The sequence below is a fragment of the Mixophyes fleayi genome, chromosome 2, assembly GCF_038048845.1.
Source record: "Mixophyes fleayi isolate aMixFle1 chromosome 2, aMixFle1.hap1, whole genome shotgun sequence".
NCBI classification, from domain to species: Eukaryota; Metazoa; Chordata; class Amphibia; order Anura; family Limnodynastidae; genus Mixophyes; species Mixophyes fleayi.
The window spans coordinates 23,807,459-23,830,249 of NC_134403.1; the positions used below are offsets into that span (position 1 = coordinate 23,807,459).

General features: G+C 43.6%; 1 protein-coding gene across 1 annotated transcript; it reads left to right on the forward strand.

Moving 5' to 3' along the window:
* Positions 1-4,427: 4,427 nt before the first annotated feature.
* On the forward strand, positions 4,428-20,020 carry EED (embryonic ectoderm development). Its single transcript, XM_075198687.1, has 12 exons — positions 4,428-4,587; positions 8,353-8,505; positions 9,039-9,131; positions 9,793-9,858; positions 10,481-10,606; positions 11,420-11,501; positions 13,695-13,786; positions 14,574-14,707; positions 15,815-15,920; positions 16,379-16,537; positions 18,702-18,775; positions 19,394-20,020. The coding sequence occupies exons 1-12, from the start codon at positions 4,483-4,485 to the stop codon at positions 19,518-19,520; spliced, it is 1,317 nt and encodes a 438-aa protein (XP_075054788.1). The 5' UTR covers positions 4,428-4,482; the 3' UTR covers positions 19,521-20,020.
* Positions 20,021-22,791: the final 2,771 nt, after the last annotated feature.

A 22,791-nucleotide genomic window follows, 5' to 3' on the forward strand; every position in this document is an offset into this window, starting at 1 on the left:
ATTTGCAGTATTCATAATTGCATTCAGTACCTACCTCACAACCCTGTTTATACGAGTCATACATGTTAAGGCACCTAAACTTACTTCTATTAAGCAGAGATTTAAATGTGCATAGAAGCACAATACACTGATGTTCATTAAAAAGGTTTAATCCCTTTTATTTATAAATAAAGCATGTGCTGCCATCTGGAGGACATAATGAGTATTGCACATCAATCTGTAATCCTGACCTGTTCTCTTCCAGAGATTAGTTGCTTTTGGATAATGCTCACAAAATTCGCTGGACAAAATACAAAAGCATTCATGGGGACACAATAGTTAAAAGAGCAGCACTTACATGTTTAAAACTCTTGCTAAAAGGCGTTAGTAAAATAAGCTTATTATTATAATTTATTTGTATAGTACCAATAGATTACTGACCACTTTTCTGAGGACATTGAATCATCCCTATCAATCCCTGCTCCATCAGAGCTTACAGTCCATCTTCGCTACCACTCACACTAAGGTCCATAATTACTGGCATATGTGATAAGGGGAGTCTTGCTTGATAGAGTTTACATCCTTGTCAAATACAGCAAAATATAGAAAGTTGAGACTCTATTTCAGAAGAAATAGAACACAGAGCTGGGTTATTGTACCAGTGGTGGAGAACCAGCTAGATTTGGGGGGCTTCACATTCGGCCCCTTTCCCACAATTCCATTTTTTTTAGATTCGGCTAAAAATAAAGCAAATAAAATAATTAAAAATATAAGCAACCAGCAACCAATTTGGGGAACTTACAACAAAACTCTAATACCCTCACTTTGAGCCACTGGCATCTGGGCTCCTCTTCACTATCAAGTTAGCCCGCCGCAGCAGTGATGTTCAGTAATACGTTGGACGAAAGCAGTAGTGCCACAGTACTATGCCATCAGTAATAGTAATGACCAATAAAGTTAGTTAATATGCCAGCAGCAAGAGTAATATCCATTGTTAGGAGCCGCCGCAGCCGTGGGCACCGCTGTGACTCATTCCCCCCGTCTCTAGCATCCAGGCTGTCTCCATGACGACTGCGACGTCCCTTCCTGTATTTGGCCTGATCGTTGCCAGGGCAACGGCTGGACGCGAGAAATGACAGCGCTCGCGCCCCTGGCAACACTGGGCAGCCGGGCGCGCGTCTCCAAGCCAGCGTGCTAATTAGACCCTCATTAATTAATAATCAGTCCCTGGGGATGATTACAGGACAAATCCCTGATTGACTACCATCAGTATTTAAGGCAGGGAGGGCTTAGCCTCCCTGACGGTTATAGCGTGGATTCTGTCTGTTGCTGACCTGCTCCTGTCCTGTTCCTGCTTTTTCCCAGTTTCCTCTGGATACTCTGCCCATTTTGTATTGGACCTCCCATTGTGACCCTATTTGCCTTGTTTCTGGATTCTGCTGTCGCGCTGGTGACCCTGACCCTTTGGCGTGTTATTTGACTATTCTACTTGCTTCGGACACCTGATCTCGGCTTACGTCCGACCATCCGTTACCATCTACTCAGCCTCCTCCAGGCCTGCCGCTGTGGTGTTGTTAACGAACTTGCACTATGCTAGGAGTTAAGTCCTGGGGGCATCTGAGTACCTGTGAGTACATAAAGCTCTACGGGAAAGGCGGCTGCTATAGGTGAAGACCTCTGTAATCTGTTCTGCAAGTTCGTCATCAGACCGGCAGCCTAACATCCATTAATATCAGCACAATTAGTAGTGCCCAGTGGTAAGCATCCATTATAGTTCTGCCCAGCAAAAACCACCAGTATAGTAATGCATAGTAATCAGCCACCAGTAATAATAATGTTTGATATAAGGTTCATTTATAAATCACAAAAAATCAGGACACATACTGTTTTCAGGCAAGTGTGCATGACAGCCCAGCACATTTCAAAGTACACACTCACTTCATGGACTTAAGAAAACCCTGGAAAAGATGATGTATATTATAATAAAAATAATCACATCAAGTTCCAACCTAGCACCAGTTTTAGAAGGAGAAAAATACTTAGTGTCCACCTGTAAAACTAGGACACCTGCCTAATGCAACTCCTCAATCCCTACCAGATAACTTAAATAACATTGTTCTGTAAAACAAATTTTCGCTTTTCCACTTTTGTGTGTCTACTCTGTTCTTAGCAAGGCACATCCTGATACCCCCAACACCTCCCAGCAGTACGTGACAACTTCTGTTCTCCTGTAGACTCTGCCATTTTGGCTCAGATTATTATATGCTGGTTTCCATAAAATCTGTGTCTCTTCGTTATCGCAGCCCTTTCTCAAAAGGTATGATCTCATCCCTCTATAGCTTGCTATTAAATACAAAACAGCCCTCCACTCCCAAACACAAAACCAATTGGGAAGCAGATATGGCAGGCCTCCGGATGAGGGTAAATGGAGAACAATTATGAAAAGGGTCCTCCACTGCGACTTGGCACTAGACTTCATAGGATAGTTGGTACGACCTCCCCTGATTGTTTTAGAGGTCGTGGTGAGCTAGGCTCCTTCCATCACATCTGGTGGACCTGCCCTAAAATGGCCAAATTCTAGCACAACATTGCCACCCTTATCTCTAAAGAAGTTCAATCCTTTATTTTGGGCCTACTGATCGCGGGTCTAAATAAACCTGGATATTCTCAATGTGTCCCCTTCATGTTTGCACCCTAGGCAGCTGCCCCTCTTAGACAGCCCTGCTCGTACAGTTGCTTTAACACTCACTTGCTCAGCCACCCGATCCAGACAGCCTTCCCCTTTCTCTTCCTACTTTTTATTTAAATCACACATTCACATTGCATTGGCAAAGTCATATCACCTACTCTCCAAGATGGATTTTGAGGACTAGAGTGATTTTGCTCTACTTGTTGGTACGATTAGGACTACTGTCTTGCGATCAACTGCTGCCCTTGTATACACGCTTCTTGCCTGTTATCTATGTATCACTGTATGGAAAATTCAAAAAGTCTGAAAAAGAAAGAAAAAGAGAGCAAACACATAAGAGAAGGACGAAGAAGGTGCAGACGTAAACAAGGAAGGCCATGCGGAGACAAGAGGACCAAGTAGGTATAGACAGGTTACAGGACGTCCAGGTAACAGCAGGAAGTTACAGAAGTCATCATCAATTTATATAGCACCAGCAGATGCTGTAGCACTTTACAATTGGGAGCAAACAGTTAATAATACAATACTGGGTAACACATACATACATAGAGGTAAGAGGGCCCTGCTCACAAGCTAACAATCTATAGGTCAATGGTTGGATACATAAGGGTAAGTGTTACATCATATTGAATATTTATCCAGCGAATGCAAAGGTTACAAAATATTTAGTGGGCAAAGAGGGTTGCTGAATTGTGTAGAGAGTGGTAATAGGGTAACCTACGGAGATTAATAGGGTTGTTGAGGAATATAAGAGTAGTGGCATTATGCTGCTGTCCATATGGTAATAATAAGGGAGTATGGAGATTTATACGGAAATGGTGATGTTCAAATATGGTAATGTGCAGAAGCACATCTGTGCGGACATACGGAAATGGGCGCTCTAACTTCTCCACCCCTTCCTATCTTGTTCGAAGCAAGCAGAGGGGAAGGTTGGCATCAGAGCCCAGTAATCTCATCACTGTCACTGAGATGTAGCAGAATCACAGCACATGGTAGAAAATACACAGGGGGCACAGTAGTTAATTTACCTATTTAAACCATACTTACCAACTTTAATAAGTTGGTTTCCAGGAGCTTGCGGGGGAGGTGGGGGCGTGATGGGGCGGGGCTCCAAAATGTGCGTCATTTTGGACCCACCCCCGTGACGGAATGACGCAAATGGGTCATTTAAAAGCGGGGGGCGGGGACAAACGCCACGATTCACCGGGAAGTGCGGAGTTTGGGACCTAATTCTGCCCACTTCACTAAGAAGTGGGCAGATCCGGGAGATTGCCACACTCTCCTGGGAGTCTGTGAGACTCTCGCAAAATGCGGGAGTCTCCCGGACATTCCGGGAGAGTTGGCAAGTATGATTTAAACACACCCTCATGTCCACCTCCAGCTAACGAGAAGGGGGTGGATATAATGTAAAGTCTCAGGGTGGTCGGCGCTCAATGCAGGGCCGCCGCAGGGAAAGTTACGTACGCTCTCCTGAGTGGGGTCCTCTCCTGTTACATTGTACACTGCATGCAGGCTTGGCGTTATAACCTGTGACACTCCAGGTGTTGTGAAACTACAAGTCCCAGCATGCTTTGCCAATATATAGCAGCTTATTGCTGGGAGGGTATGCTGGGACTTGTAGTTTCACAACACCTGGGGTGTCACAGGTCAGCCAAGCCTGGCATATAGTATATTGTGCTAATTACTATGTTAGCTCTGTGTATAGCTGTATTTGTTTTACTCTAATTCAATCCCCCCCCCCTGAAGGATGCTGCTGCGTATGCGCACAGGGCCCAGCGGCGCACACCAGTGACGTCACACTCAGGCGGAGGAAGATGTCTGAGGCTTCCGGTCGTGCGGCGGGAAACGAGATGCCGGCCAAGAAACAGAAGCTGAGCAGCGACGAGAACAGCAACCCGGAGCTGTCCGGGGATGAGAACGTAAGAGCGGGGCCGGGGGGGAGGGGGCTGTGTGCGGGGCGAGCCCGGGGCACTACAGGTCCCAGCCTGCCCGGACATGGGACGTGTAGCTCCTAATGGACTATCAGTAGCTCCGTTACCAGAGAATCTCCGTAATGTTCAGCATTGATAAGTTGTCCTCATGCAGCGAGTATGTCTAACATGTAATCTACCAGTGATTATCATCATGTGGCCCCTGAGAACTGCATGTGGCCCTTGAGACACGCCTGGGGGCCAGCTCGACCTTCACCTCTAGGTGGCTGTACCTGGGGCCCTCCCTCACCTGTGTATAGGTGGCTACACCCAGGGGCCCTCCCTCACCTGTGTATAGGTGGTTGCATCCAGGGGCCCTCCCTCACCTGTGTATAGGTGGTTGCATCCAGGGGCCCTCCCTCACCTGTGTATAGGTGGTTGCATCCAGGGGCCCTCCCTCACCTGTGTATAGGTGGTTGCACCCAGGGGCCCTCCCTCACCTGTGTCTCGGTGGCTGCACCCGGGGGTCCTCCCTCACCTGTGTCTAGGTGGCTGCACCCGGGGGCCCTCCCTCACCTGTGTCTAGGTGGCTGCACCCGGGGGCCCTCCCTCACCTGTGTCTAGGTGGCTGCACCCGGGGGCCCTCCCTCACCTGTGTCTAGGTGGCTGCACCCGGGGGCCCTCCCTCACCTGTGTCTAGGTGGCTGCACCCGGGGGCCCTCCCTTACCTGTGTCTAGGTGGCTGCACCTGGGTCCTTCCCTCTTTCCCTCATCTATAGGTGGCTGCACCTGGGACCCTCCCCCTTCACTTATAGGTGGCTGCACCCAGGGTCCTCCCACTTCCATGACACCTATAGATACTGCACCTGGACCCTCCCACCTATTGGTATATTTTAGCCATGGTTTTACAAATTTATCTGGAAAACCAAAAGTCCCAACCATACCGGATAATAGTATTCACATCTCTATTATAACTGTAGGTCTCCTAATATTATGGATGCATGAAAAAGAAATTAGTGGATAAAGTGCCAGCAATCATTATAAGCTTGATGTTGTGTAATGCAATGTTACAGTTTAGGGTTATTAAACAAATGTCATACAGATTCTTGGCTTGCAACAGATTAAAAACACTTACTGTTACAAAATGATAGGCAGGTATTTTATGAAGACAAAGACAAGTTTAAAGTTTTAAGATTAAGTTCTGTCTGTTATTTACGAGAATACTAGGAACGTTTGTATCATTGGTACTTTTTCATACAGATGTTAAATGTGTAACTTATGAGTCATCTTTGGAAATATGTAAATAAGATCTTGATTAAAAAAAATATATATATATATATATATATATATATATATATATATATATATATATATATATATATATATCTCTATCTATCTCTGCACCAGGGGGAAATAGAACGTGGTACATAAACAGATATAGGTCCAACATGTAAAATTCAGAATGTTGAAGAAGCATAGATGTAATAAAAAGAAATCAACCATTATAACTGAAAAAATGTGAACAAGACCCTTAAAGCTATTGTATTGCTCGATTAGTGAAATAAGTCACTGAACAAATAAGTGCTTAATCTAATTTACCTTTGTTTATCCATCACTTGCATTGTGCTGTTTGTGTATGTGATATTTACATGGGGGTGCCAATCGTTAAGCTTAATGATTCAGTTGTATAGACTGTTTTTGTCTCTTGCATTTTTGTGTTTTAAGTGCAGTATAAGGATCATAAATCTTATCCGGAAAGTTCAGAAAACCAGAAAGGAAAAATAAATATTGTTTCTGCTGCTGGCTACACAGGCATGATATCCGAGCATTTAATTCTACAGCTCACTGTGAGGAGCGCTGCTAAGAACTTACATAGGGAAATGCCAGGTTTAAATTGATATATTTTAGCCATGGTGTTACAAATTACTGCAAAGCCCCTTAGCTGGAAAACCATAAATCCCAACCATACTGGATAATGGTATTCAAACATCTGTTATAACTGTACGTTTCTTAATATTATGAATGGGATGCATAAAAGGGAAATTAGTGGATAAAGTGCCAGTAATGATTTTAGCCTGACGTCCAAGTTCTGAACAGTGTTATGTTTTATGTTTAATACATAAATGTGGTGCAGGTTCTTGACTTGCAACAAATTAAAGACATTTTTGTAACATGACGATTGGTAGATATCTCATGAAGACGAAAACAAGTTTAAACTTATTTCTGTTATACAAGAGAGTCTTAGGAACGTTTGTACTTTGGGTACTTTTTCATACAGATGTTAAATGTACCTAGTGAGTCATCTTTGGATGTTACAGTGACTTCTGCATGATAGACAGAACACGCCAGTTGGACGTGTGGTTTTCTTTATGGTTAGGTTCTAACGTGTTTTTTTTTTTTTTCTATGCGTGTGTAAATCCTGTATTTACCGGTCATATATAAAAACGGAAATTACGTTCATTAATTTTCTTATAAATGTCCTCCGTATTGCTTCAACGAGTCTTTAATGCATTAGCAGAATAAATGGGTTATAAATTCTGCCCGCTTTTCACATATCCCGCACACCCATATAGATATATTTTGCTTCTTTTCATGAATCTATTCTTGTAGAATGAAAAGATAAACTAATAAGGTCTTTATTTTAAAGCTCAATTAGAGGCACCGCTTCATACATGTGACTGAAAATTGGCAAATATATCAGGGTCTGACAAATATTTTAGAATCTATGAGCTAGTAAAATTGTAGACGGTTTTATTTTTGTATGATATCTGCTAATAGTGGGCCGTGCTCTCAATTTACCCCTATTACAGACATTAAAATCCCTTCAATCTACATTATAACCACTTCTCATAAACCCCCTGTCAATATTTCCCTCTCATCATCACCCTCCTGCCCTCATTAACTCCCCTTCATCATAATAACCCCTCACCCCTCCTTCCTGTATCATCATTAATCCCTGCATGAGTCAGTATTAACCCCAACATTCTGCATTATAATTCATTTGTCCATTCTGAATGATTATTGACCCTTGAGCAATAACTTGGTGATGATAATGCACCAAGCCTTCTACCTAGAATCTGATTGGTTGCTATAGGCAACATCTCCACTTTTTCAAACTCGCAATTTAGTAAATATACCCCTTAGCGTCTCCTATATTATACAGCCTGGTTCTTGGTGACTCCTAGACTTATTCCACCCCTGGGTGTAGGTCTTTAATTTGTGCACGGTTCAGTTATATAGTGTTCTCTACATTGTTTTGTAAAATGCATTTGTGGCTTCCAGTAACTGAGCAGAGCGTAGACAATCTGTAGTAGTGTATTGAGTTTTGGTACCAGCATTTTGTGACTGTGTTCCTCCAGCTGTTGTAGAACTAGAAATCCCAGCATGCTTTGCCAGAGTCTGGTAAAGGGGTCTTGGTGCTGTAATTATAGCTCCCCTCCCCTGCAGCCATCAGGGTTCAGCTTGTGATTGTGCAGTAAAATGATTGAATTTTCATATTCCAGTCTCATGTAAGTGCATGGACTTTATGGAAATATTACTTCTTAGGAAAAATGAATTCTAAGGAGTTATACACTTGCATCCCTCCGTTTAGAGATAACGCAATGCAGGGGCTCTGGAAACCCTTGATGAATCCATGACAGCCTGCTCTGGTTTAGAACAAAGAATTATAGCTGTTAAGTTAATGAGTTCTGTTAAACACAGCTATACTCTTGTTGTGATCCAGTGATTATTCATAATTATATTCAGATAACGCTGTTTGTTTGTTGTTTGCAGGATGATACAGTCAGCATTGAAAGTGGCACAAACACAGAACGACCAGATACCCCCACAAACACAGCGAATGCCCCTGGCAGGAAAAGCTGGGGCAAAGGAAAATGGAAATCCAAAAAGTGCAAATACTCTTTCAAATGTGTAAACAGCTTGAAGGTATTTTTCCGAGTTTTTCTTTATAGTCGGGCAGAAATAAATCTGCCCTAATAATATATTGTCCTCAGTTTGCTGACCACTGTTCCTGGGCATTATTGAAATGATCTCTTAGTGTGGGTGGGACTTCCTGCGATACTAATCTCATGTGATCACTCAGAGCCAATGTGCTGAAAGCTGACAGTCTTCCTGCAGTTTTGTGTTGCAGAATGTTTCTTGGGAACCAATAGGCATGTTTCTGACAGCACACGGGATGTTCACACGATCATTTAATACTCGTGAACAGGCATGGACAAATCTCTTACATTTTAGGTGGCAGCAATGTTTAATTTAGAAATGGGCGACCTTTGAACAAAATTATTTACAGGTTGAGCTATGCACTTTAACAGCTGTGGTTAAAATTCATCCATTGCACATACATTGTGACCTTTCAGATGATGTTTAACAATAACCAGCATTAAAAGCTGTGCCGGTTTCATGTGTTGGTGCTTGTGTCAAGTAGATCTGTTGTAATAAGTGTGTTGCATTCCCTACAGGAAGACCACAACCAGCCTCTGTTCGGTGTTCAGTTCAACTGGCACAGCAAGGAAGGGGACCCTTTAGTGTTTGCCACTGTCGGCAGCAACCGGGTATGTGATACTATGGGATGTGTGTTGTATGTCTTCCTGGCTTGTTTATTGCTCATTGGTTATGATTGAATTATATTGTGAGATAACCAGGTCTTCAGGTTAGGAGCCTCCAGCAATAGCGTCTTGCTTTGGGGTCAAATAGTTTGCTTAACTTGTAAATTCTGTTTTTGTGTGTTTAATCGCCTATATTAAGGTTAGACAACTTGTGTATGTTCAACTGTTGTAGAACTAAATCACCAAGCTTATCTTTCCAGCTAGAGGGCATGTTGGAACTTGTAGTTCTACATTAGCTCTTGGATGTAAGCTGTAACGTGCAGGGTCCTCTTTACTGTTGTCTTTTAGTTTACCTTGTATGGCCCTGTTACGTATCACTCTTGATAGTAATGTAACTTGCTGTTATCACACATATTGGACCCCAGCTGTGATATCTATTTTCATTCTTGTTACTCTGCCTAATTTCACTCTTGTATTATTGTGTGTTTATGTATTCTACTTGTATTGATATTACCATGACTGTATTCATATATATTTTTACTGCCTTTGGCTGTACAGTGCTACAGGATCTGTAATCTATAAACAGTGATGAAGATTACCTGAAGAGCCGCAAGTTGTCTAAATTGAAATTTATTTCATTGACTTAATCTCACTGTCATTTCCTCAGGTCACTTTATACGAATGTCATTCCCAAGGGGAAATACGGTTACTCCAATCGTATGTGGACGCTGATGTATCCTTTTGGCTGTGAATTACTACTTTGATTCATAATTACACCAAGTTACACACAAGTTAGAAAAATCATTTCCTTCTGGCAATGTAAATTTAGTTTCTGGTTTACTCACAACAAATCCAGATTATAGAGCGTGATTTCATATGCGGCTTCCAAAGATCATTTATAATACAGCAAAACAAACTAGATCTTAAAAGGTTTGTCAGATGGCAGTGATTTGTTTCCAAACGTTTAGATTTATACATCCCTCGAGGTCACACATCTTTTGGGGTCACATGTCCCTCGAGGTCACACGTTCCGCCAGGTCACATGTCCCGCGAGGTCACACGTCCCGCCAGGTCACACATCCTCTAGCTATGGGCAGGCGGTACGCTTCAGATTGTGCACATATTGGATGGCCTCAAGTAATGCTAAAGAGTGGGGGGGCACCGACTACCAGGGGGGATGCTTTTTCTCCTGGGAAATGTTAGCTAATAGTGGGCCACCTCTTTAGATCTCAAAGCAACATAATTGGAAATGTGGCTAGCTGCGGTTGAAAGACAGACTGCGTGTGTGGTCTGCTTTTACTATGCTTAGAAACTGTACACTTTGTGTGTGTGTTCTCCTTAAGTGTAAGATGTAGGCAGATGAAAACTTCTACACCTGTGCGTGGACGTATGACAGTAATACGAGTCACCCACTCCTTGCAGTGGCCGGATCCAGGGGGATTATCCGTATCATAAATCCTATCACTATGCAGTGTATCAAGGTATGTACCAGCTGGTTTATATGGAGGTCCGTGCACGGAACGCTGTGAAACGTAATTACAAGGAACAAATCATATATATTGGGAGTAACAAATGCAGTGGAATAAAAAAAAAAAATTAGGCTAGTAGCACATTCATTGTATGTGGTGGTTGTTCTGGAAATGTAATATACTGTCTTAAATCCCCAGCAGAACGATAATGCTGGCAGCAGGGATACTTGGGGAATTGTGTGATGATGAAAGAGAGAGAGAATGAAAAGTTAGATTTTGGTGGAGTTCAAGGAGTTAAGTTAGTTTAATTTTGTCTATTCCTAATTGTGGAGGCTCAATTCACCGGACCCTTCAGGGGCATTCACATGAATAGGGGACGTTCCCTGGGGGGAGGGGGGAGGGAAAGGAGATCAGTCTGAGGCAGTTACAGTCATCGTACACACACTTTCCACTCTACATATTATCTTGGTTTTCATCCTAGAAGTAGTCTGTGTCACATGACTAAATCTGGTCGTACAGTTTGATTAACTCCAAAATTAAAGATGATTGCATTAAAATATTGTGCAGCTGTACTCAGCAAAACTTCTCCCCCAAACTCAATGGCATTCCGTGTTATTAACGTGCTTCAAACAGTGATTAGCTAATAGTGTTATCTATAGCTTAAGGCGGCCTATTGGAGTGAACAGAGAAGCGATTGTAGCGATTCCAAATCGGTAGCACTGACAAACTGAAATATTGAACTGGTTTTGTTAGGAGTAATATTAAATGTCCCATAATGTCATCATTTAATAATTGTTTTTTATTTCTTTCCCCCCCATTGTTCAGCACTATGTAGGTCACGGCAATGCAATCAATGAACTTAAGTTTCACCCACGGGACCCAAACCTTCTCTTATCTGTCAGCAAAGGTAAGTTGCTTCGGTATGTGGCCTTCCCGTTCATCTACGGGAACACTGTCTAAAATTATTTTCAGCTGTAATGGGACAAGGTGGTAGGTTCTATCACCTGTAGGAAGCGAAGTCACTGGGAAAATCAACTCTTCCTTTCTATGTGTAACCTACAGCTCCTCTGCAGAGGTTGCACGGTGCATCCCATTCCTCTAGGATCTCTGCAGCTCATCCTGCTTCATTCAAGCTTGCAGGCGCCTAAACTAAGGAAGGTGGGGGGTGGGTGGGGGACATTAGCTGAAAGATGCTGGACCAATCGAGTTCTGCACATGTGACCTGTGCTGGGATTAGCAGTGGGGATCCACAGAACGCCCCTTGTTTGTCCATGGGCAGCATTAGTGCAGATAGGGGATTTGGCAGCTGGCTCACTAGGGCCTATACTGTCTTCAATGGCCCAGCCTGCTCAGAGGACGCGATGCCGGCCCTCAGACTCTTGACTGTTGCTATCCATGGACCACCAGGACAGAATCCATTTTCGGGGAAGTTCTCCTTTTGTTATTGTGCAACATTTACTCTCTCCTGACAGCTACGGGGTAGTCTCTAGGTTCTGTGCTAGCGCAGTACTTTGCTTTAGGAAGGTACAAGTACATCCTCTTTTTATATCTCTGGACCTGTTTGGGGTCCTTGATCCGCAAGTTATTTCTGTAGACTCGTGAGCAATCTCTCAGATGTCTCAGTGGTTAAGCCCTTGGACAAGGAGGAGGTTATATACAGATCACCAGTTAGTATGCAGACAATTCTCCACTGTCAGTCACTGAGTCCTTTTCAGCAATCAACACTGCTGATTGCCTTCTCGAGCCAGTGTTTTCAGTCCTAAACCTTGTGGTCTCTAAGGACCAGGGCTGCCCAGTCTAGTCTATTGGTCAGTTAGGACGCTGTATCTGGTCTTGAGCACTTGGACTTTGTTCCTGAAGTTCTTAGCATTTGGGCCTCAGACAGCTCAGGTCACTGGTAGCTTAAAGGGACCACCAGACCTCCCAGGCCCTGCGAGGCATCTTGGTTTTGAAGTTGGGCTGAGATTTTCTTTTCGGCCATCTGGGCAATCTACATTAAGGGAGTGGACTTGGAGAGCAACTTAATTAGTTTCCAGTGTCTAAACCTTGGAAAGTGGTCTTTCTAGTTATTTTTAAGGTTTAAGTAGATACCTGGTTCTGACGTTGTGATTAGATCCCAAAATTTCCTTCAACAGCACCGACATTTACCTCTATTAATGTACTACATCAATGTCCAAATCTACCTGGCAATTGTCTTTGGTTAATGCAAAAACCCTAGTCCATTCGTATTCTTAAATCCAGTGTTACTATTCATCATTATCATCATCATCTACGTATTTATTTATATAGCGCCACTAATTCTGCAGCGCTGTACAGAGAACTCACTCACATCAGTCCCTGCCCCAATGGAGCTCACAATCTAAATCCCTAAATTGCAGTTTAGGATGTAACGAATGGAGGGGAACACTTTATGAAAGGTGGACATTGCCTTGTAAACCGGTGGAACGTACCACCTCTCCCAAAAGTAAAGGATAAATTCACATTTTTTTGTGGAAAAATGTAACCGTCCCCTACCTATTTCTTTCACCCCCCCCCCTTACCTTGTTCTTTTACCCCCCCCCTTACCTTGTTCTTTTACCCCCCCCCTTACCTTGTTCTTTCACCCCCCCCCTTACCTTGTTCTTTCACCCCCCCTCCCTTACCTTGTTCTTTCACCCCCCCCCCCCCCCCCCCCCCTTACCTTGCTCTGTGCACTTAGAGGGGTCTGTGAAGAACCTGCCTGAACTGCTGTGAAGGGTTTAATTTGGAGTAGTCTGCATAAAGAGCCCAATGTGAGCCCCTTCGTCTTCTCCCATAATCCCGTTACATGAGCCATGTGTGATTGGCGCAGGGCCTTTGAACGTCAGTGGCTGTAGTGGTGATGATGAGGGCTGATGTAGGGCTCCGCATCTCTGCAGAAAGTAGGACCATCAACTTGACCACTTTCTGTGTTTGGCTTTGCTTCCGGCCTAACTTTGCCCTCTGTTTCATTGAGTGGTCACATAGATAAATGACGACGTGTGGATATAATTGGTATAATTATATTGCTGAGTGAAAGTTTGTATGAATTCCGCAACGTTGCTGTAGATCTCATGTATTTATTTATATTTTGTTCCCGCAGATCACGCTCTGAGGCTGTGGAACATCCAGACGGACACCCTTGTGGCAATGTTCGGGGGTGTTGAAGGTCACAGGGACGAGGTGTTAAGTGCGGTACGTCCCTCATATTTCCCTGTTCTCTGATTTCAGCTTTTTAAAGGGTTTCTAAAAACTGTGTCTAGCTGCTGCGGTGGCCAAAATGTACAAACCACTTGTAGTGTGTGACTTGGACTAATTCCAGTCCCGCTTCTATGTGAACTACTGGGGCACCTCTCCTGCCAGCCCAACCTTCTCTTCTGGGAGAACCCTTCATGCACTGGACAGTGGGTGCTGATGAACTTAAGGCAATGATTTGCAACGCAGGGAGCGTTGGAGCTTATGGTTGGTTTCAGTTCCTTCCTGCCACCTCTAGAGGCCGCTGGGGTAATAAGGTTTCCAGTCCCACCTCCAGTAGTTACTAGAAATGTGTTTATGTCAAAGACTGGCGGCGTGGAAGGATGCAGTGTAGCCAATGCTTCATTGTGGTCTGTAAATGTCATTCATTATGGATCCCCAGCCAGGTCAGGGGAGTAAACCATTCAGGTGGGAGATTTCATGTTTAAATCCACTTAATCCAATTGCAGTTACCTTTTAAACACCGTTGCATCCTCTAATATTATTACGTATGTCTGATCTAATGTAAAGTGATAAAGCAGCATTACATATCTAATCATCTTAGGCTTCTCTCTTCATAGCATCACAATAATTCGATTCAATAATAGGAATATATGGTTCTCCACTTGTTGTTGAACTATGTGTCCCAGCATTTCTATCCTCAACAGTTAGAGCTGCATGTTGCCAAAACCTGATCGAATACCTTTAGTTTCCAAGAATCCTGCATTAAAGCTTTGTGTGTGTTTAGGATTACGACCTGTTAGGAGAGAAGATCATGTCCTGTGGGATGGACCATTCCCTCAAACTCTGGCGACTGAACTCCAAGCGAATGAAGATCGCCATCAAAGACTCGTACGAATACAATCCCAGCAAAACAAACAGGTGATTGGTCCTTCCTGCGAACGGTCGCACACTGACACGTGGGTGATCACGCGGTCTCCGCATCTAGAATGGAGGACCCGCACGTTTCATACATAAACACCGTTTCATTTCAATGTTTGTTAGAATTTAAAAAAAAACATCCAACTTTTCGTAATTGTATTGGGTAGTAGTTTTTCACACTTTCCTGCATTGCTAAGAAAACTGTTTAGTTATAGTAGTGATTACCTAGCACTATGGGCTTGATTCATCTTCGTACCATTTCTTGCGTGAAATAGCTCTGCGCATGCGCCATAACGGGACTTGCGCCAATAAATACAATTACACTAAATTAACGTCCGAACGCAACTGACACTGACAACTGCCTACAGGTCGAAGGGCAGAATAGGAGTGGGAAGGGGCAGATGGACTTGGGCTCATTCAAGTTCAGGGCATCTTGCACGTATCTGATTTTTAGCCCTGTCATTTGCATCCAGCTACAGGGCAGGTGTAAGTGCCGACTGACAGTGATGACTACACGTAGGCACGCTAGAACATGTGTTTGCGAAAATATAAAAATAAATTTCATGTACAGTACACACTAAGAACGTCCTGATTTATGTATTTCAGTTTAAAAAGCAAAAATACACCAACATTTTTCTTTTTTTAATGCACATTTTTATATTAATGGTTACAGTATTGAGTTATACACTCATATAAATGGAAACATACGTTGAGATCCGCTTGTGTTTGAATCCGTACATACACGTTACGCGCTGTTTTTTTAAATTGCAAGCTGCGTTCACAGTGCGTTTGATGATGCGAGATGAATCAGGACTGTAAGTACTAATTGTAGATTCCTGTGTGTACTTATTAGATTCCCTAGGAAATTACATCTCAAATAATATATTGTACATTTGATTTGCATGAATATACATAATCTCCCAGCGAGTACCAAAACACGTTCGAAATGTGTAGATAAGTTTAGTCTGTTCATAGGCTTATGTATACATTACATGTACAGTTTATATTTGGTGTATTATGCTATCATCAAGTCTATACTATTAATGTCTGATAAGAATGTACGTTTAACTGATAGGAAATGAAAACCTTTTTTTTTTTTGTCCTCAGACCTTTTATTTCTCAAAAGATCCATTTTCCTGACTTTTCCACACGAGACATCCACAGAAATTATGTTGACTGTGTGAGGTGGCTCGGAGACTTGATACTGTCCAAGGTGGGTATATATCTCTCTATACGTCACGTGTATAACGCTGCAGATGTGGAGCTGGTCTGTGTCATTGTAATTAAGAACTTGAATGCTGCCCAAAAATTTCGTATATAGATGGATAGATGCTACAAAGTATCAGTAAATGCGTTTATTTTGTTGTTGTACGTCCTGTTTTCTCCACTGTGGCTTAAAACTTCACAATACTAACAATAAAGCACAAATCTACAAAAAATAAACGTTTATCTCCAGTTGTATGCATACGGTTTACTGTATCTGTAAGTGTTTGGTTGTGCTCTTTGGTAGGTTATCTTATGTCGTTTCTAAAATATTTATCTAAACAAGAAGTCTAAATTTAGTAGGAAATCCTTGAAAATGAAGAATATTAATTTGACTTTATCAAATAAATCTGTGTTCCAATGATACTGACAGATGAAATAATAACAAAGATCCCTTTTGTTTTTCAGTCGTGTGAAAACGCCATTGTGTGTTGGAAACCAGGAAAAATGGAGGACGACATTGACAAGATCAAGCCCAGCGAGTCCAATGTGACCATTCTGGGGAGGTTTGATTACAGTCAGTGCGATATCTGGTACATGAGATTCTCCATGGACTTCTGGCAGAAGGTAGATTACACTTTCCGGAATGTAACAGTAGTTATTGCAAATAGAGTAATCACTAGTGTTTTATTAAGGTGGGATCAGATATTTTGTTGGCTGGAGCAATTTTGATTTCGGCCCACAAAATTGTTTGTTCCAGTGAGTGTGGGTGATGGGTTCACTTTGACCAGCAGTTGCGTCGTTCATCGGTTCGCTCTCGGCAAACACCCAACGGTTGGGCATCTAGGATCATACCAGGAACGATCTTGAGGATCTTACGGTCATAAACTGGAAGTACGCAACCGGAAGTCACTGGACGCACCGTAGTTTGGTTCTGATCTGTTAAAGGGTACTCACTCATGACCTGACCTCCAGTTGACCCTCAGGGGGTGAGAGGACAATGACCTTTCACCCCATCACTCCCTGCCCAATCAATGCTGTGCCCATGTCGCCCAGTGTGGCAGATCCAGCATTTTGGTGACCCAGGAGGAGCTCGATTCTCCCTCTAGGAGTGACAGGATAACCTGTAGAGATCTAAATACTTCCTGGGTTCATCGTCATTGCTCCTCTCTGATGACCTGTTTTACACCATCATATGGGAAGAGTTACAAAAAATAAATAAAACAAAGTATAAAAATGTTATAAAACAAAAACATCGGCACAGTCCACAACAGACGGATTATCTAATGTCCCAGAGAGGTACACATAACCTCCAAAATTGCCATAATCACCATCCCTATCTGACCTCCACCTTAATTCACCTCTCATTACCTCCTCCCATGCTCGCCCCAAGACTTCTGCCGTGCTGCCCCTAATCTTTGGAGCTCCTTACCTCCGTCTGACTCAACTCTCCCCCAACCGTCAGTCCTTCAGACGCTCATTCAAAACTCACCTTTTCAAGCTACCACATCCTAACCATTCTATCCATCACCTCCTCTTCCTCGTCTGCCATCTAAATTTTTGTTCCTAGTTGCTCCTACTGTCTCACGCCACCCCTCCCTCTAGAATGTAAGCCTCGCGGGCAGGGTCCTCTCTACCTCTTGTCCCACGTCTGTCTCCTGTCCCTCGTACGTCCGGTCCCGTCTTTTGCTGCACTTGTGAGTCCCCATAGTATTACTCACACTGATCTGTGCTACTGACAGGTATTACCTCATCTATTTGTCACTTACTTCTGTATCCGGTGCTACGTAATCTGTGGCGCCTTATAAATAAATAATAATATAAACAAAAGAAAGTGACTGAATACATTTCAGGCTATAATTTTAAGGTAACACTAGATGTGTCACAACAGCAAAGGATGGAATCATAGTTTAGTGGGATGTTCTTGTTTCTATGGTTTTGGCTGGTTCCGAAGTGAACACATTTTTAAAACTAGACCGGTAGTGTTTATGAACTGTACACGGGTGCAGAAATTACCACCTCTATTTTTTATTATTATAGTAAAGAAATAGAAGATTTATGTGATGACACTTCCCAAACGGCAGATGTGTTGTTCCCAATAGCAAGCGATGAAATACGAGCTCACATTAGTCTGATTTACACTAGACATGGGGTAGGCAACCTGCGGCTCTCCAGGTGTTTGTGAAACTACAAGTCCCAGCATGCTTTGCCAGTAGATAACCAGCAGATAGGTGGCAAGGCATGCTGGGATTTGTAGGTTCACAACACCTGGACAGTTTTACCTACCCCTGCACTAGACCTAATCAGACTTATTGGTTATTATTGGAATCATGTTATTAACCAGAATTACTCATTATGCCATTTGTCTACTGGCCACGCCATCTCCACGTGGGCTCCTCACCATATCCACGTGGGCTCCACGCCATCAGCTCACTTCGTACCTGAGACGTCATTGGTTGATTGATTTAGGGCACAAATGAATTCTTCCACTGTATAGCTGATGGGTACTCTTCACTGAGTACTGTGGGATTTATCCCTGTGTCCCTACGTTTATATACACCGGGGTCATTTTTTTTTTTTTTATGCCTACAGACATAACCAACAGCCGGTCGTTGGCTCTTATCTAATGGTGCAATATTAGTAAATATCCTTATAATGTTTTATTATTTTATATAGTCACTATTGTGTGGGTGGAGTGTATTTGTGCATTTAACGGACGTACTCTGCCCCCATGAAGATAGTATTAATACCCCCACTCCTAATACTAAATGGGTTGTCTTTCTGTGTCCAGATGCTCGCACTTGGGAACCAGGTGGGGAAGTTGTACGTCTGGGACCTGGAAGTGGAAGATCCGCACAAAGCCAAGTAAGTTCCATAGGAAGGGATTGTAGCGTAGCCGACTACATCGCTGGCACTAGTTTCTATACCTCATTAGTCTGCTTATCTGATCCTAACACCCACAGATCTTGCTAGATGCAGGAGCTGAGCTTCTCTCACTGTGCATTACTTTGCTAATTTCATGGATTGTCTCTATACTAGTCATTTGAATGTTAGAGGGAAGAGCTCCAATTTGACATTGTTATAGGAAATTGTCAGCAAGAACTTTTTGTTAGAATCGATATTTTAAGACCACTAACAATTAAAGCTATTCACTCTTACGTCCTCCCCCTGCCATAGAAAGATCCAGTGTAACATGGAATCAGACTTAGTAATGTTTCCACAGAGGAGCTGCTATGAAACTGCACATAAAGATGGACCTTCGAAAGAGTTGACCTTATTTTAATTCAGTAGTACATCAAAGTATTCAATCCAGAAATAATTTATCAATGGCCGTGTAGAGGTAGATTCAGCAGACATTGTAGACAATCCAACTAGACAGGCGGAATAGGCAACAGTATGATGTCACCTGAAGATAGCAGGGTTACTGTAGGCTGACGTCGCAGGTACCACTGTAATAACGTGCCACGTTTTTATCTTTTCCAGGTGTACAACGCTCACACATCCTAAATGCGTGGCTGCCATCCGACAGACCAGCTTCAGCCGAGATAGCAGCATACTCGTAGCGGTCTGCGACGACGCCACCATCTGGCGCTGGGACAGGCTACGGTGAACCCTCTTCTTGTGAAGAGCCCCCTCCAAATGAACCAATCTGGTTTATGTATGCTCTCTCGCATTTTGCGACTAGCGTTTTGTAGTAGGCTTGTGGGCCGAAGCTGAGTTTAGTGACCACGTTCTTCTCTGTACTGTGTTCCTGGCTACGATTCAGCTGCTTTTAATAAAAATTTATTTTTGTACAGCTTTCTGTAACGTCTGTTTTTATGGATTTTAATGTATGTACCGTCTAATGTATATGCCGTTTGTATGATTGTGTAATGTCGGCAGAGGGAACAAATGACGTTCTACTTTTTTTTTTTTTGTAAATATCTTGTTTGTAGCCCTTTAAAAAAAGAAAAAAGTTAATTTAAGAAATCATGTTTTGATGGTTACCTGTAACATTCGAAAGCGACTTAATCCAAAAAAATGCAGAAGTACTTGTAGGAGGCTGAAGTAAAGATCACCATGCATCATGTTATGGACAGACAATAAAATGAACGTAACTATTAAATATCATTCTGGTTTGGTTCAGTTTTGTGGCTCATTCTAATCTTGCCAATAGTGCAAAGACAATTCTGGTAACAAGGCTGTTCTTGGTGTTTATAAATCCAACCTGGTCCAAAGTATAATAAAACTATGGAAGCCATACCTTCTTAATGAGATGATCTTAGCCCAATAGCGCGGACATACTTCCAATAACTTATCAACGCTCAGCCATAATTATTGGGTTAACGATTGACCGTTTTTATCTCAAATTTCCACAAAGGACACCATCTGCCCTCGTTCCCCAGCTGCTCAGCTCAAATAAAATAAACGTCTATGCACGTATCCTGTGGTCGCAGCACTTTCATCCATGTGTGACAGCGCCTGCCAGGAAATATATCTCAATAGGCCGCACTGGTGGTTTACGGAGCGTGTACTGTGACTTGTGCTTAACAATCGCACGATCATCAGGTTTATAAGTGCTGCTACTTTCCTTCTCTTTTATTATTTAATAATTAGCTGTATCCTTAGTAACCTAACTATAATTGCCTGCAATCAATACCCCAATCACACTCTTGTTTTATCTAATTTAGCAGAATATCATGAAAACCTGCACTGTTAGAGGCCATTGATGTCTGGAGTTGTGAACTCTTGTTTATACGTTGTTCAGTGTTCCACAGTAATACTACATGCATAATAAATATATATATATATATTGTATACAAAACGAAAAGACAGTTGTCAGCGCTTATCCTTTAAACTGCATATCTGTGTGTGTCTAGCAAAATGAAAACATTAGGTATTAGTTCATATTTTGATCAAAAGATTTAAGCCTGCATCCCAATGTCAAGGGCACCTCATTTGCAGGTCCTACACTGACCTATATGTTTTAAACACCATTAAAATGCAGTTAAAATCAGATACACTCACCTCCCAGATATAGGGGTTTACATCTAGCAAGGGCTGGCTTGTGAGCCACACCCAAATGTGCCTTAAATAAGCTTAATGGACAGCTGCTATGACAAAAAGGCAATATTTTAAAACAAAACCAGAGAAAAATAAGCCCGCGCTCGGTATATCCCACATTATATATATATATATATATATATATATATATAATTACAAAATATATATGACCGTGCAGACCACCTATTGATTCGTGCAGTCAGCCCCCCTTCCGGTGAACGTGTTAAGTTGTACATTATATACTGCGTTATTTACATAGTATGTATATTTTTATATATATATATATATATATATATATATATATATATATATAAAATATATAATGTTCACATAGGTATGGTAAGGTTAGTGCATAGTTGCCAGCTTTGTGACTGCTGGGATCTCCTGGAGGGGAGGTCATGTGACTTGTGCGGAGGGGGCGTGGTGCAGAGAATCGCATCATTTGGCCATGCTACAGTTGTGTCATTGTGCTGAGGGGCGGGTAAAACAACGCGATTTGTTATGAGTCATCATCGAGGTCCCCATGCACTCCGCTAGGATTGAGGGAGTGGTACCCAGAATTCGAGAGTTTCCTGGGCATTCCGGGAGATTGGGCAAGTATGGGTTAGTGCGGCGGTTCCCAAAGTGTGCGCCGCGGCTCCCAGGGGTGCCGCGGCGCTGTCACTGGGGTGTTGTGGGCCAGGCAAAAAAAAAGAAAGACGTCATTCAGTGACAGCTGCGGGAGAGGAGGCTGCTGGGTCCCGGCGCCGCGCGGATTGGTAAGTTTCTGTTTTCTTTCTTTTTTTTTTGCCTGGCGCCAGGCAGAGGGAGGGGGACTGAGGGCAGAGGAGGAGGAGGGCAGAGGAGGAGGGGGACAGAGGGCAGACCAGGAGTACAGATGGCAGAGGAGAAGGGGACAGAGGGCAGACCAGGAGGACAGATGGCAGAGGAGGAGGGGGGGCAGAGGAGGAGGGGGACAGAGAGCAGACCAGGAGGACATATGGCAGAGGAGGAGGAGGGGGACAGAGGGCAGACCAGGAGGACAGAGGCAGAGGAGGAGGGGGACAGAGAGCAGACCAGGAGGACATATGGCAGAGGAGGAGGAGGGGGACAGAGGGCAGACCAGGAGGACAGAGGCAGAGGGCAGAGTAGGGGGACAGAGGGCAGACCAGGAGGACAGAGGAGGGGGGCAGAGAGCAGACCAGGAGGACAGAGGAGGGGAGCAGAGAGCAGAGGAGGGGGGCAGAGGAGGAGGACAGATGGCAGACCAGGAGGACAGAGGCAGAGGGCAGAGGAGGGGGACAGAGGGCAGAGGAGGAGGACAGATGGCAGAGGAGGAGGTCAGAGGAGGGGAAGAGAGGGCAGAGAAGGGGGACAGAGGGCAGACCAGGAGGACAGAGGGCAGAGGAGGGGGACAGAGAGCAGAGGAGGAGGATAGATGGCAGACCAGGAGGACAGAGAGCAGAGGAGGGGGACAGAGGGCAGACCAGGAGGACAGAGGCAGAGGGCAGAGGAGGGGGACAGAGGGCAGAGGAGGAGGTCAGAGGAGGGGAAGAGAGGGCAGAGGAGGGGGACAGCGTGAGAGATGGCAGAGGAGGGGCCAGCGTGACAGAGGGCAGAGGAGGGGGCCAGCGTGACAGAGGGGGCAACGTGAGAGAGGGCAGTGTGCCTGGATGCAGAGGGGGCAGTGTGCCTGGTTGCAGCGGGGGTAGTGTGCCTGGTTGCAGAGGGGGCAATGTGCCTGGATGTAGAGGGGGCAGTGTGCCTGGATGCAGAGGGGCATTTTTGCATACAACTAAATAAGTATTTCTGTCGTGACCTAAATACTTGTTACAACTTTTTGACCCAACTACCTCTAA